The 14,146-nt window shown below is 40.4% G+C and overlaps 1 protein-coding gene across 21 annotated transcripts in view; it reads right to left on the reverse strand.

Annotated features, from left to right (window-relative positions):
* The window catches only part of MACF1 (microtubule actin crosslinking factor 1), a 411,553-nt gene that overhangs the window by 178,099 nt on the left and 219,308 nt on the right, over positions 1-14,146 (reverse strand). For all 21 annotated transcript variants that reach the window (XM_055137709.1, XM_055137708.1, XM_055137706.1 and 18 more), the window contains 7 exons: positions 13,958-14,053; positions 12,773-12,898; positions 9,253-9,405; positions 6,486-6,640; positions 4,176-4,302; positions 3,073-3,256; positions 1,635-1,801 (listed from right to left, as the gene is read on the reverse strand). In XM_055137709.1, the coding sequence (XP_054993684.1) occupies positions 1,635-1,801; positions 3,073-3,256; positions 4,176-4,302; positions 6,486-6,640; positions 9,253-9,405; positions 12,773-12,898; positions 13,958-14,053 (1,008 nt within the window). The remainder of the gene's footprint in view (positions 1-1,634; positions 1,802-3,072; positions 3,257-4,175; positions 4,303-6,485; positions 6,641-9,252; positions 9,406-12,772; positions 12,899-13,957; positions 14,054-14,146) is intronic.

The following is a 14,146-nucleotide window of genomic DNA, read 5'->3' on the forward strand; positions in this document are numbered from 1 at the left end:
TTCTCTTCCCAATCTGCAAGCTTAGATAACTACGAGAAGAAAAATCACTCTTCCTCACTAACTATTCTTTTTGTTGTTGATGATGATGATCAATTGGCTGACTATACTGACAAAATACTGTCTGGTTACAAAACACAAAAATATATAGAATAAAATACAGAAGTTGGTTTCAATCTTGCCCAGTCCCCGCTCTCACACATATCCCAGTACTCAATGTGACTTAGTCAGAACAGGACTCACAGCCACTCACTAGTCATTCCTGTTGAGTCCTTTTAGCTCTCAAATCAAATCTAGTATTATTCAGAGAGTACTCTCATACCATTCCAAGCAAAAATGTTCTGGTAACACTAAATTCATGTAGCAATGTTGACTGACTTAGAAATATGGAAATAAAGTAGGAACTATAATTATGATGCCCTTATAGTCTCTAATTGTGACTTCAACCTTATACTCTTCTTTAATGACACTATAAGCCAAAAGATAGGGGGGCAGAAAGATTGCACAGTAGGAAAGACACTTACCTTGCATGTGGCTTAACTGTATTCAATCCTTGGCACCCCATTTCATCCCCATGGCCCCTGCCAGGAGTAAGCCCTAAGCACAGCTGGGTGTGACCCCCAAACAAACAAAAAAAGGCGCCCAAAACTAACAAAAGCCATACTCTAGGTTAATTTCTTCGTATCCCTATAAAAACCTAATAAAGCAATATTTGCTGTATTTATTTCAAAAATATTACCCAACATGCTTATAGCATTGTACTTTTCCAGGGAACTCATATGTATTAAATCCTTAATTTAGAGGGAAAGGGGCATCTCAAGCAGCATTCAGGGGATCTGGCAGCCACTCCTGTAATACTCAGCCAACTGCGCCTGAGGGTTCGAGTCTCAGGACTGCTGAAACATTGCTGCTTAGGTCCTGGTGCTAAATGCCACCAAGGGCTTCTTCAGTGTTGCTCAATAGTACCTGGGGAGCCTTGTAGTGCCAAGAACTGAAGTTGGGATCTTAAAGTTATTTTCTTGGCCCATATATCACTTTATTTCCAAAACAACTCTGTGACTCAAATAATACTTCCATTTTTTAATAAAAGAATCTAAGGATGAGCGTTAACTTGCTTTGAGTCACAGAGAAAATGACCATCAGAGGCCACAGTAGATCTCAAATCTTTCTTTATTATTTTTTGATTTTTGGTATTTAGGTTTTATTCGAGCTCTGTGCTCAGGGATCATTCCTGGTGGTGCTCGGAGAGCAATATAGAAGGTTGGAGACTGAACCCATGTCAACTGCATGCAGGGCAAGAGTCCTTTCTGCTGTAATCTCTCCAGCTCCACTATTTTTTGAATCATATGACTGGGATAGAGCTGAGAGCACCAACTCTATTAAGCAGATTTAAAATTATGCAGCCCAAATAAATACAGCAGTACCTTGAATAATTTACTTAGCCTCTAAACTGTGTAGAAAATGAATCGCTATATTTGGGCAGAAATCATGTTTCTACAAGGGTAAAAGACATATGTAGGCTGTTTGGAAGAACTCCTGACTAGAAAGGCCATGATTCTATTGCCTTCTTAGTACCCATATTCTCTGACCTTTCAATTTATTTTGCAACCAGCATCCATCTTGCTCTAAGAGCTTACCTCTTGCTCTGCAATCCTTAATGCACTGTCTTGCCGAGCATCTTTGTCACTTCTTGAATTCAGAGACTGAATTCGTTTGACCAGCCTTTGTTCACACTCCTCTAAGTGCAGCTGGATATTCTTCAGCTCTGAAATGTACATCTTGGCCACAGTTTCTTCTTTATCCTCTGTGAATATATAAGCACAGATAATGCTTAAGCACTATACCAGACATCAGTAAACCTGGGAGCAAGAGATTTACCCTAAGAGAGAGAGGGACACAGAATGATCTCTCTCATTTACAGGACATAAAGAAACATAATAGGGGAGTAACAAATGCCCAAAGGCAACAGAATCAAAGAACATAAAAACTGATCATCAGTAGGAAGGCTGCCATTGAAGGAATGGGGGAGCGTGTGGCAGGGGGGAGGGGGGAGTTGGGGCGGGGAGAGGGACAAAACAAGAAAGAGAACACTATAACAGCGGAAGATGGAGGGAAGTGGTAACTCAGCAAGAGGACAGGGTGCTGAAAGGTGGTGAAGTGTTATGCATGAAAACCAATCATGCATAACTTAAAAAAAAAATTTTTTTTAAGTGCCTGCCATACAGCTCAGATAAAGGAGGGACTTCCAAGTAAAGGGTACTAGGAGGGCCTGTTTGAGATGGGAGACGCAGGCTGAAAGTAGATTATAGACCGAACATGATGGCCACATAATACCTCTACGGCAAACCACAACACCCAAAAGGAGAGAGAGAGAGCAAAAGGGAATGCCCTGCCACAGAGGCGGGGTGGGTTGGGGGGAGGAGGGACTGGGGTGGTGGGAGGGATGCTGAGACCACTGGTGGTGGAAAATGGGCACTGGTGGAGGGATGGGCACTCGACCACTGTATGACTGAAATGTAAGCATGAAAGTTTGTTAAGTCTGTGACTGTACCTCAAAAAAAAAAAAAGTGCCAGTCATAGAGGCAGACTAGTGGATGGGACATTGGTGAAGGGGAGTGGACAGTGGTGAAGGAATTGATGCTGGAACACTGTATGCCTGAAACCCAATTATGAATAACTTTGTAATTTACTATGATTAAATCAATTTAAAAAAGAAAAGAGAATCACATTCTGACAGAGGGTACCACTGTTTCCAGCCAGCATGATATTCTAGAAATCAGGCCTGAACTGGGGAATACTTTGCCTGATTCCCAAATTCCCTACACTATACAGGGAACCAAATATGTTATTTATACCAGAGAACTGATGCATTGTAGGCATCAGCTACCAAAATACAGCCTCTTCTTTCACATTTGTTTTGAGGACATATCTCCACCTGGTTATCTCTATCTCAAGCTCTTAGCAACTCAAATGGAAAAGGGTATGATGATAGTTTCTAGATTACATGAAGGGTCTAGCAATATAATATACTTCAGGGCTTTCAGTTCCCCATTTCTCTTTTTCTGAGGCACACACCATTCTCCATGGACTTCATCAAGTGCTGAAAGTGGGTTTTACAAGTCTCCACCTCCTCTTCTAAGCGCAAACGATCAGTCACTGAGAAGAGCACCGAGTCACGGCAGTCCTGCTGAAAGTCTTCATAGTGGGTCTGCAGGTTCTTCATAACCTGGTGGCATTCCCCTGGTGCCAAAGTACGAAGCTGGAGATAAAGCACCACGAGAATTTTTAATAGAATGGAAACATTCTCTTTCCCTCTTAGTGCTCCCCATGCCCTCCTATTTTTCACTGATGTTGGACATATATACAAAATTATGCACAAACAAACCATGACTATAAACAAGTTGATTTCTTTCAAATGGAACTTGTCCATGTAATGAGCACTCGGATCAAGAAGAGAACATTACTGGCCCCCATAAGCACCTCTGTGCCTTTTCGATGTGTGTGGCTATGCTCAGGGCTTACTCCGGGTTCTAAACTTAGGGATCACTCCTGGCAGGTATGGAGGAAATATGGGGTGTTGGGGATTGAATCTAGATCAGCCATGTACATAGCAAATACCTTACTTGCTATATATACCCTCCCTCCAGCCCCAGCTCTTTTTGTTTGTTTGGGCCATGTCTGCCTGTGCTCAGGGCTCACTCTTGGCTCTGTACTCAGGAATCACTCCTGGTGGGGTTTGGGGGATCATATTGGGTACCAAGGATTAAAAAGGTGTTAAGTCTGTATGAAAGATATGAAAGGCAAGTACCCTTCCCACTATACTATCTCTCCAGCCCTTCTAGAACATAATTCTTAATAATGGTTGATTCACCAGCATTCCCCTACTACACACATTTATAATAAAAAGGTGCTTGTTTTTGCTGCATAAGAAGAAAACTACCACCTCTTCTCTTGCCAGGAAGTACAAAAATGTTATTTATTTTCCTTTACCATTTCAGTCTGCTATGGCCCCAATTCCCAAGACATCAAACCCCTTGCCTTGAAACAGGATTCCTGACTACAGACTACAGCTGTTGTACTATCTTTGTATAGGGAGGAGTTCCACAGTACTTAAAAATTGTTGTTCTGAAAAAAGCTTGCCAGTAGGTAGTAAACCCAGGGTACAATTTCACAATTACCTTCTCCAGGCTCCAGGTCTTCACAAGGTCAAGGTCCTTCCTCAGATAGTTCCAGGAGATAAGGCTTTTGGTGTTAATGTGCAGTTGATGCCAGAGGGCCATCACCTTCTGATAAGACTGCTCCACCCTAGAAACCACAGAGAACCTGGCTAAGGCTTCAGAAGACTTATGCCCCACAATTTTTTGTTTTACAAAGGAACTTTTTTCATTAACTTTATCCTGAGGACTTAACTGAAGAGTGACACCTCCTTCCCCAACAAGTTACTAAAGTGACTATTACTAAATCAAATATTAACAGTTTGTAGGATTGTAAACAGCAAAGACCAGCCTCCACCTCTTCAAACATCATAAAAATGTATAAGTACAGGCGCCCACATCCCACAGCCACCACCATGCAAAGGGCCCAGCCTTGGAGATACACAACTAATCTAGGAAGATGCCCAGCTAAGTCATTGAAACTCAGAGGTAAAGCAGTCTTCAGGCTGAAAACTGGAGTCCTCTAGGGAGCGGAGTGTGATAAATGCTAACCTGCTGAAACTCCAGCCGTTGCATCAACACCCCAAAGCCACCACCATACAAACAGCCCATCTTCACTTCTTCATGGCTAATCTCTGAAGAGATGTCAAGCCAAAAAGCTCCCAGGTATATTGGTCTTCGGGCTGAAAACTCGTGGGATCTTCTCAGACTGGGGGCAGGCAGCTCTCCTCCCCATATAGCAGAAAGCCCCAGCAGCCACACATACACATCCCACAGCCACTGCCATGTGAACAGCCCAGCTTTGCAACTTATTGCAAAAGAGATGCGAAGCCAAGTTGATGAAACTCCTGGGTATACTGGTTTTTATACCAGAGCAGGCCAAGAATTATTACAGTTCTACAGAACCCTGGAGCTCCTAAAGCATGAAGCTACATACATGGCCATGTGACACCTCCATATCCCACAATACTGACAGCCGAGTAGGAATACAGCAAAATTAGATGGAAAGGAGCATAGAAGCCCACTAAGCTCAATAAGCAAAATCAATAACACAGAAGGTTCAACTATCAACAAAAAAGCTTATTAAATCTTCAGAAAATGATATTAATAATCCCATTGTGATATGTAACAATTTTCACAAATGTTCTGTTACTGACATATTTTTAGATAATTCTACTTACCATTTTTTAAAGCAAACAATATAAAATAAATTAGTTTCTGCCAGAGCAGGAAGAAAAGTGGGGAAACTGGGGACAATGATGGAGGGAAGGTCTCACCAGGTTGTGGGATTGGTGCTGGAACACTGAATGCCCAAAACAACTCTATTATGAACAACTGTGTAAACCACAGTAAACACTGTGGTTAATTTAATTTAATTTGTTTAACTTAAACAAATTAATAAAATAATAACAATAATAAAGGCAGGAAGCAGCATTAGGAATTTCAAATTGAACACATTTCCGTGAATACATTTAACTCTGGCTATAGTTTATCAAATTGAAAACAACTAATTACTATAACAAAAACTTCCTCTATGACTTGTGCTCTAAACCCATCCTACTTTACTGCTGCTTCTAGATCAACTATTTCCCAACTGAGGTATACCATGAACTACTAAAATGTTTAAAAGTTAACAGCAAGGGATGGGTGTTCGAGCATTGTGTAACTGAGTCTTAAACCTGAAAACTTTGTAACTTTCCACATGGTGACTCAATAAAAAAATAAAAAAAAAAAAAAAGTTAACACACCAAAAACAGTAAAAATCAGGAACAAAGCGATTGTACAGGGGTTTAAGTGCTTGCCTTGCATGGAGCCTACCCTGGTTCAATCACCAGACCTGCACTGATCCCCTAAGCAAAGCCAGAAGTGATCCCTGAGCAGAGAGCCAGAAACAGACTCTGAGCACTGCCGGGTGTGGCCCTAAATCCCAAAAAAGCAACAGCAACGAAAAAAAAAAAAAACACTAAAATCTCTTTTGTTTGATATTTTCTTTGAGGGTCACACCCGGCTATCTTCAGGGATCACTCCTGGCAGGGCTTGGTAGACCATATGGGAGGCTGAGGATCAAAGCTGGGTCAGCTGCATGTAAGGCCTTACTTGCTCTAGCCCCTATCACTAAAAATAGCTTAATTGAACATAAACATTTATTGAAAATCTACTATGTGGTTGGTAGGTAGGATGAGACCTGATATCCTAAGAGGAGGTCTTTTGGTTCCAAAAGAAACTTAAAATTTGGTCACTGTATTTAAGATGACAAATCCATCAGTTCTCCATCAGTTCACGACAGCCCATCAGCAAAGGTGGTGATACAGAGTAATAGCTAAGCAAAGTTACCTGCTGGCCATCTCAATGGCATCCTTATTGGGTGCAGGGACAAGAAAGCAGACTGATGGCACCATCGCCTCATTCCCTGTGGGGCTGATAACTTTCCATTTGGTCCGTTGAGAATTATCTTCCAACACACACTCATCATTCTTACAAATAGTAATCTGGAGAGACAAATCCGCCAAATTCGCAAGTTATTATTGCTAATGGTTATACAACTCATTACTATTATCTGGTACATAATCCCAAAGGAAAATCATTATTTTCCTGATTTAGAGAAAAAAAAAGAAGCATATAAAGTACATCATAAAGGAAATAAATCTCAAATAAAGAATAAAATGACTGTTAAGTGTCAAGTAACTCAGTATATGAAAGTTACATGGTGATATTCTACTTTTGGATAGCCCACCTTCTGCAGAGCATTTGTTCATTCCTTCTCTCTTAAACTCCTGACTTTAACTCCCTTTAAAAAAATTTTTTATTTATTTTTTTAACTCCCTTTTTAATAAATCTAAAAAGGTAAAGTCACCAAGGGTAATCTGACTATATCAACAACCATTAAAGTAAAACTCCAGGGGGCTGGAGCAATAGCACAGCAAGCAGGGCGTTTGCCTTGCACGCGGCCAACCTGGGTTCGATTCCCAGCATCCCATATGGTCCCCTGAGCACGCCAGGGGTGATTCCTGAGTGCAGAGCCAGGAGTAACCCCTGTGCATCGCAAGCTCTGACCCAAAAAGCAAAAAAAAAAAAGTAAAACTCCACAGGACAAGATAATCAATTTTGTTGCAACTTTTTCATTTAATTTGTCTTATTTTGGGGCCACATCTGGCAGTATTTAGGGGATCACATGGTTTTGTGGAACAAACCTAGGCATCCTACATACAAAGCATGCACTTAAGTCCTTTGAGCTATCATTCTGATCCCTGTTTAAACATTCAAAAATTATCAACTGTTTCCCTGGAAGATATGTAAGGCAAGTATTCACATGTAAGCAAGTGCTCTACTGGTGAGCTATAATCTTGGCTCCTATTAATCCAATTTTATAGCCAGAAACACAGAACCCAGAAAAGCACCCCCACAAAAAGAAGGTTTATTCATTCTTTTGCATAACAATTATTCTTATATATGCCTGAGACCAATTAGGTCACTTAAACAACATTTGAAAATTCTGATGATTTTGTTATAATGTGACTGTGGTATTTACCAAGTAGGTAGAAGATAATGACTCAGTCTTGACTGGATAGTGAAAAAATGTTATTCAAGATCTATTAGGTAAGGTATAACAGTATTCAGGTATATTCAGGCCTACAAAGACAAGGTGCTTGCCTTACATGTGCTTGGCCTGAGTTCAACCCTCAGGACTGCTTATGCTCCCCTGAGTATCTGCCAGGAGTGATCCCTGAATACAGAACTGGGAGCAAACTGGAGCACTGCTGCGTGGGGGCCCAAAGCAAAAGAAAAAGTCATATAAAGGAATTGAGAATTTCTAAACAGAAGTGGAAGAAGAGAGAAATAGTACTAGGGTTAAGGTACTTGCCTTGTACATGGGTGATATACAACTAATCACATATGGCACCCTATGCACTGCCAGCAGAGATTCCTAAGCACAGAGCCAGGAGTAAGCTCTGAACACAGTCAAGTATGACCCTCTCAAAAAACAAAACAAAACAAAACCCCAAATAAGCAAACCAAAAAAGGGAAGTGGAAAACTATTGACTTAATAGAGAAATGACATGATGTATCTTTAAAAGATCATAGGAAAGAGAGTACACTGAGGGGGGCTGGAGCAATAGCACAGCAGGTAAGGTGTTTGCCTTGCACGTGGCCGACCCAGGTTCGATTCCCAACATCCCATATGGTCCCCTGAGCACCGCCAGGAGTAATTCCTGAATTACTGAGTAATTCCAGAGCCAGGAGTAACCCCTGTGCATTGCCAGGTGTGACCCAAAAAGCGAAAAGAGAGAGAGAGAGAGAGAGAGAGAGAGAGAGAGAGAGAGAGAGAGAGAGAGAATACACTGAATGACAAGGCTAATGCAATGCTCCAAATGAAATATATGGCCTAATTTAGGAAAGTAACAGGTAGAAATTACAGACAAAGCAAGGACAAAAAAAGATGAATCTAAGGGATACTTTTTTATAAGTTAGTATGTACTTGGTAGCTGTGGGGACTAGCTAAAATAGCTCCCAGATATCTCAGTCCCATTTGTTTTCTTTATTTTTTTAGGGGGGCTACACCTGGTGATGCTCAGGAGTTATTCTGGTTTTGCACTCATGGCAAGTGCCTTACCTGCTGTGCTATCTCTCCAGCCCCAATTTCTGTCCACATGTAAGCAACTAGATGAATATCTATTTCAGAGGCAGAGAGCAAATCTAGATTGCAAGGATTTTGTAGAGTCAGGCTCACTCTTGGCTGCTGTTGTTGTTCTTTAGAAGAACATGTCATGTGGTTCCAAGGACTGAAACCTAAGGCTCCTACATACAAAGTATATGCTCCAGTCCTTTGAGCCATCTCTCCACCTCAATTGTAATTATATGTTAAAAAAAAAAATCTATAGTTTTAATTTTTCACATTCCCAGGATTAAGGCCAGGGCCTTATGTGAGGCATGTGTTTTACCACAGAGCTATACTGGCAGTCCAACCTTCAATGATAGGAGAGGTTTGAGGATACTTAAATTCTACTTCAAACTAACAAACAAAAAACCCTCACATCATCTTTCCTGATTATCAAAACTCTAACTGAAAGATTCCCTACTCCCTTCCTTCTTGTCTCCTCACCTCGATCTGTCGATAGTCACAGATGGCCTTCACAGATATGGTGCTCTTTAGCACATGTTCAGGACTTCGTGGCTTTAGCTGAACGATGGTTTTTGACCTCCCAACAAGACTGGCAACAGAGCTCTTGGACTGTATAAGCTGTTCCTTTTCATCCTAATAAATGAGAAGAAAAACAAAAAACATAAGTGCTGCTACATAGTGTAACAAAATTAACAAGACATTGCTCCACTCCCTCAGAGAAGCTCATTTCTCAGTTAAGTAGGGATCCTTGGTGGAGCCATTTTAGAAATACAGAGATGTTTGTTTCTTCTACCAAGTGTTCTTGTACTCAAATTTCCAGCTTTTCCCTTTTATAATGAACCATAAAGTTACATGCAAAAATAAATGAATAAATAAAAGACTTCTAGTTGCCAAATACAGCAATACAACTAACCAAGGACTTCCCCAAATAGGGTTCAGATAACATAGAAGTTAAAAGCAATTTTTTTAATTCAATTTCTCACTATGGAAGTCAATTTTGCCTTCAGTTTAGGAGACACAAGGGTTATATTCTTTAACATATTTTTAAAAAATAATTACATCTCCAAAGCTCTACTACAAATATTTCATGCTCATAAATTCACTCTTTCTACAGAAATCGCTTTTCCACCAATAATATATGAACTAATGCTGGTGGTGAAGGCAACATGACATTACTTAGGATTTACCTTTTAGTGTCTTGCTGTGCCATATTGAAATAAATTTGATTGGTTTGAAAGAAGCATTGTATCATGCAAAATCGTTAACACTCAAGTCTCCGCAAACCCAATTATCTTAAAAAGTAACAAACTTCTTGGCAACAAAATTGGTAGCAATGTAAAGCAATTCCATTACAGAATAAAAGATAACCTCTATATATTAATCAGGATGTTTCAAGCCTATATTTAGGAATCAAATATCCCCAGAAGAGGGTTTTCTTAGGATGGAAGTAGATGTGATGAGGATAAAAAGTTAATAATGTTAAGAAATGTCATTAAAGAATTAAGAATATGCAATTAAGAATATGCAAGTAAAGAAAAAGAAATGCTTAAATAAACTACCTGTGCCTGTCCCCGGGAGCATGATTGGAAGAAATACAACTTTAACTCATTAGTTAAGAAAGAGGAATGGAATATTAGGGAGACAGCCACATTGTTCCATACTTGAGAGCTGGTCTACCCATTCCAGTTTCCTTGCAATAAGATGTCAATTTCTGTCTAACCCAGAGCCAAACATCTCAAGCTCCAGAGACCAAGTGCTCAGCGCAGTAAAAGTTCTGAAAAGAACCAGAAGCCAGGACAGATGCTCCCGAACCTGACGGACAAGCTGAGGAGCAGACCCAGGTGACTCCATGCCCCGATGACTCCGCCAACCCGATGCCCCTGACCTGGAGAGGAGGGAACAGAGCAGCGACCCTCGAGAAGAGAAGATAAGACAACAATTGCAGAGGAGTTACCCTAAGACAGGGAGATATTCTGTAGGAGGGAGGAGATAATAGCCAAGGACTATTATATTCCTCCTTCATATTGACAAACCATGAAGAGAGACATTCTAGAGACAACATCTGAAGTCAGGTTTTTATCCTTCATTTCAAATTAATGAAAAGATCATTTGCCCAGGTGAAACACTTATTATAAACCCACTCACAGGTTTATGACATTTAATAGTAAAACAAAGGTTTTTACATCAACTTATGTTTATAACTGCCCAAGTCTAAACCTCAAAAAATAAGTTTCAGGTTCTCTTGTTTATAATTTTGTATGAAATGTGAGAGCCTCACATGAAAAGATACTTTCTTTACCACATGTAATTTTAAATCCAAACTTTAATAAGACAGAAATGTATTGTAATAATATTTCTACCATAATTTGAGAATACGTTACCCGTGGCATATTCGATATGCCAAAAACAGTAACAAGTCTCACAACAGAGACGTTACTGGTGCCCGCTTGAGCAAATTGATGAACAACGGGACGACAGTGCTAATGTGAGAAGTGGCTTGAGTCCTATCTTTGCCAAATCTATGTAAGGTAAATTTAAGCTGATTTTATTACCATCACTCCTATAGAAATAATTGGAAACAATGAATATATATTTGGATTAAATATTGAACACAAAGCCACTGTTTAATACTGGGCTGGATAGAGAGCTAAAGAAGCTGAAGCCCACCTTAGAACCCCAACACTGCATAGTCCCCTGAGCATTGAGATAAGAGTATACTCCAAGCACTGCCATGTGTGTCACCCAAACACAAACAAAATAGTTAATGCTGGGAGCACAGAGATATTACAGCGGAAAGGGCACTTGCCTTGCATGTAACCAATTTAGGTTCAATCTCTGGCACCATATATGGTCCCCCAAGCTCCAAATCCCACAATTTCCCCCATGCCCCCCAAAAGATTAGTACTGGCCAGGGATGTAGTTCAGCGATAGAACACACACCTCACATGCCTGAGAGGTTTAGAATTGATCACTGATATTGCATGGTCCCTAGAACCTCAGGGATCAATCCCCAATAACAGAATCAGGAGTAGCTCCTAAGCACCACTGGTTGTGGCCCCAAAACTAAAAAGAAATTAAAAATTCTGCTTAAAAAAAGAAACCAAAAAAACTTGTGGGGGGGGGGGGCTGCAAAATGATGGTATGCCAGGTAGGACATTTGTTTTGCATGCAGCCAACCTAGGTTTGATCCTCAGCACCCATATGGTCCCCCGAGCCCTGCCAGGAGTGATGCTTGAGCGCAGAGTCGGGGATAAGCCCTGAGCACTGCCAGATGTGGCTCCAACATCAAAAATATGAAAACAAAAACAAAAGATCTCCATAAATAAACTGAATAATCAACACGGTACTCTCAAAGAGGTTTTAATATTGTCCATTGATTTACTACCAAAGAAAAAATTTGAAAAAAAATCTGGCTTAGGTTTCATTCATTTTTTAACCTTCTATTTTATCAAATTCTCTTTTTGTGATAAAATAAAATAAAACTGAATCTTGGAATTAGGGAGATAGTTCAGAAGGCTATTTCCTCTTGAAGAGCCAGTGGGAGCTGTGGTTTGGATCCCTGCATGCCAAGGTCCGCCACGCTCTGATCCAGGAGTAGTCCCCTAAAGCACCACTGGACGGGGCTCAAAAAACAAAACAAAACAAAAACAAAAAAGTAATCTCACTATGTCCCTTTAAACCCTATTTTTCATGATATATACCTCATCCTTAGGCCCAACTATTAAATTAAAATGGAAATAATGCAAAAAACAAAAAAAGTATGAGCACTCAGTGGCTCATGGTCTTGAGAGGACCAAGCTATCAAAAATTCCCCAAAGGAATCCTATTAGCAACTTGGAAAGAAAAGAAAAAAAGAAAAAACTGACGAAGCTTTGTTTGAATGGGCAATGAGCATATCACAATGACCCACTGGCCTGAAGCTTTCAAGGATATAAAAGCAGCAACTGATCTGGTTTACTCTGTGTCCCAGAGGTAACCATCCCACTGATGCAACACCCACCATGGAGTCCTGAAGCAGGTCCTCAAGGCGGGACAAGCTGGTGTTGTGATCACAGGAATATTTTCGCTTAATGGAGTCCTGCAGATTCTTCAAGAATGTCTCTAGGTCTCGTGCATCACTGAAGAACTGTGGGGACACAAGGAGCGCCTTGTGCTCAACACATTATAACACCAAGATATTAGGGGAAAGGACTGTTTTACTCTGCTGAGTTGAGCAGAGCTCTTCAAACTCAACTAGATTATCAACAGTTCATTACAAGGACCACAGTAACACAAAACGGAGGACTTAAAAATGCCATATCAGAGAAGTGTTCGTTATAACTGCTACTGACACTTATAGAAAACTTTAGCCTGCAAAACATCTTCAAAAAATCACTATCTGCTATACTTCACTTCTGGCTAGTGACAGGAGTTGGCTGTGAAGTCATAAAAATGGTTTGGTGATCAAAGCTTCAATTCATTGATACGTCTACAAAATGAACTGGGAAATTGCTTACTTGAGGGCAAAATCAGGCATATATAAAAACTATTTCTTCCTTTTACTCTCGCCTGCATACCGAAAATGCTACAAGTCGTAATGGTCTAAAAGAAAAAAGGGGGTCCTGATCTTTTACAGATTCTCTAATCTAGTGGTAAAGCCTAACGCTCCTTGTGAAGCTGAGCATATTCCTTGCTCTGGTCAACGGCACAGAATAGAAAAAAAGTGCCTGTGCACTGAGGTGTATTCTGTCCTGCTGCTTGTGGGTGACTGTCACTCTGTGAGAAGCCTATTGTAAGCTTGTGTGAGGACATGAACCCTGCCACTCTATTCAACTATCAGACAGATAACTGATGCCATTTGGGACCAAGTAGTTTCCAGCCCAATACCAGCTGCCTGCAGCCATGAGTAAACCAGGCAAGAGAAGGAAAAACCACTCAGCTGAACTCCACCCAACCTACCAACCCACAAAATAGTGAACAAAACTAAATGATTACTATTTTAAGCAACTGAGTTTTAGAGAAGTGATTTAGACAGGAAAGGTTAAATGATGCACATCTGTTTTGAACTCCACTTCTTCCTCTGTATTCAAGTGCAAACAAGCACTACTTCTTGCCTGAATGAAAAAGATATTCTTCTCATCCACCTGATTACATAGGTGCATAAACACAAAGAGATATACACAATTAAACACAAAAGCCCACATACCTGAAAGTAAGCAGTATTCTCTTTAATATGCTGTTCAACACATAAACACAGCTGCTTCATCCATTGCAACTGGGACTGTACAGCAGCACTGTAAGCCTGAAAAAACAAGCATACAATGAAGGACAGAAATTCCAATCTCTTGATGTATACGCATAAAGCTCTAGTTTTAAGTACAACACTGCAAATGAT

This window comes from Sorex araneus, chromosome 5 (assembly GCF_027595985.1).
Source record: "Sorex araneus isolate mSorAra2 chromosome 5, mSorAra2.pri, whole genome shotgun sequence".
Classification (NCBI taxonomy): Eukaryota; Metazoa; Chordata; class Mammalia; order Eulipotyphla; family Soricidae; genus Sorex; species Sorex araneus.